Here is a 4,477-nt window from a genome sequence, read left to right as displayed (position 1 = left end):
TTATTGAGGGTTCCATGCACATAGTATTAGAACTTTCTTACTTAATTATTTCCTCTTTTTCCCCCCTAATTGATGTGATTTTACATGATCCCAATAAACCAAAAAGAATCTCGCGAGATTCGGTCTATGTTAATCTTCGATGGATACAGTCCTTGTTTGTGTGTCTAGAGGTAGTCTAAAACCCTTGGACCCTAGGTGGCTAGGGCAAACTTTCTCCTTCAAATTTCACCGGTGAGTCCGTGGATTTGCCTCACCTCTGTCTGTTGCTCCGACGGCCAGTGGCGGGAAGGGGAATCCCGTTGCGTCCGCTCCGGTTAGTAGTTTATGTTAGGTTTTTTTAGTCCTCCTAGGTGCGGTGCGGCGGATGGCGGCGCTACTTCTTTAAGTTTGTGTTCCAGGCTCTGATCCTCCTCGAGTTCGTCCATTTGGATGTAGTAAACGGAGCTCCGGCGTAGGTTCCTATTGTCTCTTTGGGGCGGTGAGATTAGGGTTTCTCATCTTATGGCGAGATTTGGCGTCAGATGCTTCAGACCCATGCAAGGGTTCAACGGCGACGATAACGACTTCAGGCGGTGGCCCTTAGGGGCACGTGTACGAAGACTTCCCGGCTGTCATCGACAAGGTCAAGCCGGCTCCGGTAGGGGAACGACGACAACTACGCGTCGGCGGCTTGCTCTGACAGCAGTAGTGATTGTTTGGGGTCTTAGAATCTTAATGTAATTTTTATTATGTTTTAGATGCTTTGTACTTATGCTAAGCTTTAATAAAAGATCTGAATGAATTTCGGAAAAGAGGTAGTCTAAAACCTGAATCTATTTGTCACTTCTACTAGTGTTTTGTACTGACAAGATAGATGAAGAATAGACCGGATGTTGTTAAAAAAGCGAAAAAGGGGAAGCGGAGGGGGAGTACTTCTGGGGCTCAGCATCAGCGGAAGCGTAGAAGCAACAAACAGAGCCACGGCCAACTCGAGTCAGTCAATCCAACGGCCCGCACAGTCTGACGGCAGTACGCAGGGGCCAGGGGGGCTATTCGGTCATTCCGCCGTCTTGCTGGCCGTCGTCTCGTCGTGGTTCCTCCCCCAACCCCACGGCCGGCACCACCACTGCGCCACCGCGCTCAAGTGCCAGTGACCTCACCGCCTCCCGCCCTTTTAAAACTAGTGCTCCCGAGGTCCGGCTCACCACCACCGCCGCGCTCCCGCTTCCTCCCCCACCTCCATGGGCAGCAAAACCCTAGCAGCACCCCCCCGACAGACGCACCAACCGGTTGGTACAGCGCGGCGTAGCACGTAGATCCCGCCCCCGCCCGCGCGCCGACCGGATCCGATGGCGGAGATCGCCGTCGGCGTCTCCTCCCCGCGCGCCTCCGTCGCCGCCGCAGCCGCCGCGGCGGCGGCGTCGGCCTCCTCCGGCCCGGCGGTGCTGTCCTCCCCGCGCGCCGCGCTAAGCCGGGGCGCGCACCAGTTCCACCACCGGCGGTGGGCGCCGCCGGCGATCTCGCCGTCCTACAGGGCGTACCTGGTCGCGCTCTGGCTCGTCGGCTTCGTGCTCGTCTTCCTGTGGCAGAACACCTCCATGGGCCGCCTGCGGCTCTACAACCGGCCGCCCATGCCCAAGCGCGCGCCGTCTGCCGCAGCCTCGATGGGCCAGTGGGTGGCCTCGCCGCCGGTGTACGACTTGAGGGAGTTTGGGGGCGTCGGGGACGGGCGGACGGTCAACACGGCGGCCTTCGAGGCCGCGGTGGCGGCCATCTCGGAGAGGGGCGGCGGGAGGCTCACCGTGCCTGCCGGCCGGTGGCTCACCGCGCCGTTTAACCTCACCAGCCACATGACGCTCTTCCTCGCTGCAGGCGCTGAGATCCTCGGGGTCCAGGTGAGACATTTCAGCTGCACTCTCCATCAGCTTGCTTAATTTTACTGTCACAAGTTTTGACAAGATTGTATGACTAGTCACAAATTGGTATAGTTAAACCATTAAAGCATATATTGAATTAATGACTCACATTGGCTCTAGAATAACACTGTTCCTGTCCACTCATGCTTAGTCTGTAAAGGAATTACAGTGATGTCATTTTGTTTCAAACTTAGAGGAAGTTGAACTAGGATGTTCTTACATATCGTTTGGCTGTAACTTTTACAGTCTGGTGCATTTTCTTCCAATGAGTCAACATTGACAGCTTATTGCGTTACTTACATGTAAGGATGAAAGATACTGGCCATTGATGTCCCCATTACCGTCATATGGATACGGAAGAGAGCATAAGGGACCTCGATATGGGAGCCTAATACATGGTCAAGACCTGAAGGATGTGATTATAACCGGTAAGTAATATTGTACGTTTCCTTTTGTTGCATTTTAACGCTCATGATAGTGTGAACTTTATGTTTTTTCTATATATGTTTACTTGCTTAGTCCATTTCAATGCTTAATTATTACTTTGAACTTTGTGTTTGCATTCTGAAATTAAAGCAAGGATTGACTGCCATCATATTATGGTGTGTGTGGCCTTTAAATTAACACCCTAATTGCTAAACATAGGAACATAAGTGAAATTGTTAAAATGAAGTATCCGTATTTGCGACCACCTATCTTATAGATCATTAAGTCCCACCATGAAAGTATGTTGGATGATCCTATGTTATGATGCCTCCTATTAAGTATTTTGAATATAAGACCAACAGTTTTGTTGGTTATTCATGTGAAGATATTGTTACCTGTTACCAGAATAATCATGAATGTGTAGCCATGATTCTAATGTGCCAATTTAATTGCTAAATATTCTTTCTATCAGCCTTTTTGTCCTCAAATTGGTCAGACATTTCGTTAGCTGAGACTCATCATCTCTTTATCTGTCTAATAGGTCATAATGGCACTATAAATGGGCAAGGCCAAAGTTGGTGGATCAAATTTCGCAAGAAACTCCTGAATCACACCAGGGGTCCTCTTGTTCAGCTCATGCGGTCAAGTAACATTACTATTTCTAACATCACATTACGTGATTCTCCCTTCTGGACACTTCATCTGTATGACTGCAAGGATGTCACAGTCTCGGGAACTACTATTCTGGCTCCAATTGCTGGGGCTCCAAACACCGACGGGATAGATCCAGGTCATTTTCCAACTTTTGCGGTTTACTTGATTCCTGAGCTCTGATTCGTTTCAGCTACAGCTCACATTGTTCAATGACTGGATAACAATCTAGCCTCTTCATATTCATTGACAATATGAACCCTACAACTTTGTACTTCCATGTTATCTTGGTTTCTTAACTTGTTATTATATGATTTGGAACATTTTATACAACACTCAGATTCTCAGTTGCGTTTACTGCTTATGCAGATTCTTGCGAGAATGTGATGATTGAAAATTGCTATATTTCTGTTGGTGATGACGGGGTAGCTATAAAGAGTGGTTGGGATCAATATGGAATTGCTTATGGGCGTCCGTCTACTAACATCACTGTTCGCAATGTCATAATCCGCTCAATGGTCAGGTAATTCATTTGTTTTGGTTCACTGTGTTAGCCCTTCTGTTAATTTATCAGTTGAGATTGGCGAATAAGAACGTTAATAGTACCAAAATGCAGCTTTTCATGTACAGTGAATTACTCTGAAATGTATGGGCGTTACTAGTCAAAGTTTGTCAGATCAGCTTAATTGCGTGTTTAATCTCTTTTCCCTTCTGGACAGTGCTGGCGTGTCTATAGGAAGCGAGATGTCTGGTGGTGTCTCAAACGTTTTGGTAGAGAACGTCCACATTTGGAGTTCGCGGCGAGGTGTGAGGATAAAGACTGCCCCTGGAAGAGGGGCCTATGTAAACAACATTGTCTACAGAAACATAACCCTAGAAAATGTCCGGGTTGGTATCGTGATAAAGACCGACTATAACGAGCACCCAGATGAACGGTTCGACCCGAAGGCTGTTCCTGTTGTCGGTAACATCTCTTATATGTCAATCCATGGGCAAAGGGTGCGGGTACCCGTCAGGATACAAGGGAGCGCAGAGATCCCCGTGAGGAATGTTACTTTCCATGATATGTCGGTTGGTATACTTGACAAGAAGCACCATGTTTTCCAGTGCTCCTTCGTCCAGGGGCAGGTCATCGGCTATGTTTTCCCTGTGCCCTGCAAGAACCTGGACCTGTACAATGAGCGGCGCGAGATGGTTAAACAATCGACACTGCAGAACATTTCAGATATCGACTACAGTTTCTGACACGGCGGTTCGTCTCACTGTACTATTTTAGGAGTATCCAGTGGTCAGCTTAGTCTTGCTTTACTGCATACACAGGGAATTTTGTTTGTAGCTGTTTACACCTCCCTTTGTCTCAGGCGTGTATTTAAGGAGGCCCAGACTTGTCTATACTGTGTCATAGAATGATGCATCTGTTTTCACATTTCATCCCTGTATTTCTACACACGAATTAAACAATTAAAACCTCACTAACAACAATATTAACAGCAGCTGTTTTTTTA

At 47.9% G+C, this 4,477-nt stretch overlaps 1 protein-coding gene across 1 annotated transcript; it reads left to right on the top strand.

Moving 5' to 3' along the window:
* Window positions 1-940: 940 nt before the first annotated feature.
* On the top strand, window positions 941-4,477 carry LOC123103759 (probable polygalacturonase). The gene is made up of 5 exons (XM_044525436.1): window positions 941-1,874; window positions 2,203-2,323; window positions 2,863-3,111; window positions 3,342-3,495; window positions 3,692-4,477. Exons 1-5 carry the CDS (start codon window positions 1,329-1,331, stop codon window positions 4,215-4,217), a joined length of 1,596 nt encoding a protein of 531 aa, XP_044381371.1. The 5' UTR covers window positions 941-1,328; the 3' UTR covers window positions 4,218-4,477.

Source organism: Triticum aestivum, chromosome 5A (genome assembly GCF_018294505.1).
Source record: "Triticum aestivum cultivar Chinese Spring chromosome 5A, IWGSC CS RefSeq v2.1, whole genome shotgun sequence".
Taxonomy (NCBI): domain Eukaryota; kingdom Viridiplantae; phylum Streptophyta; class Magnoliopsida; order Poales; family Poaceae; genus Triticum; species Triticum aestivum.
This window is presented reverse-complemented; position numbering and strand designations above follow the sequence as displayed.

Bases quoted from the DNA above. Each gene is read 5' to 3' on its own strand.
- LOC123103759 (XM_044525436.1), top strand. From the start codon at position 1,329: ATGGCGGAGATCGCCGTCGGCGTCTCCTCCCCGCGCGCCTCCGTCGCC. The intron at 1,875-2,202 runs GTGAGACATTTC...CTTACATGTAAG, and splicing joins CTGAGATCCTCGGGGTCCAG to GATGAAAGATACTGGCCATT. The intron at 3,496-3,691 runs GTAATTCATTTG...CCTTCTGGACAG, and splicing joins ATAATCCGCTCAATGGTCAG to TGCTGGCGTGTCTATAGGAA.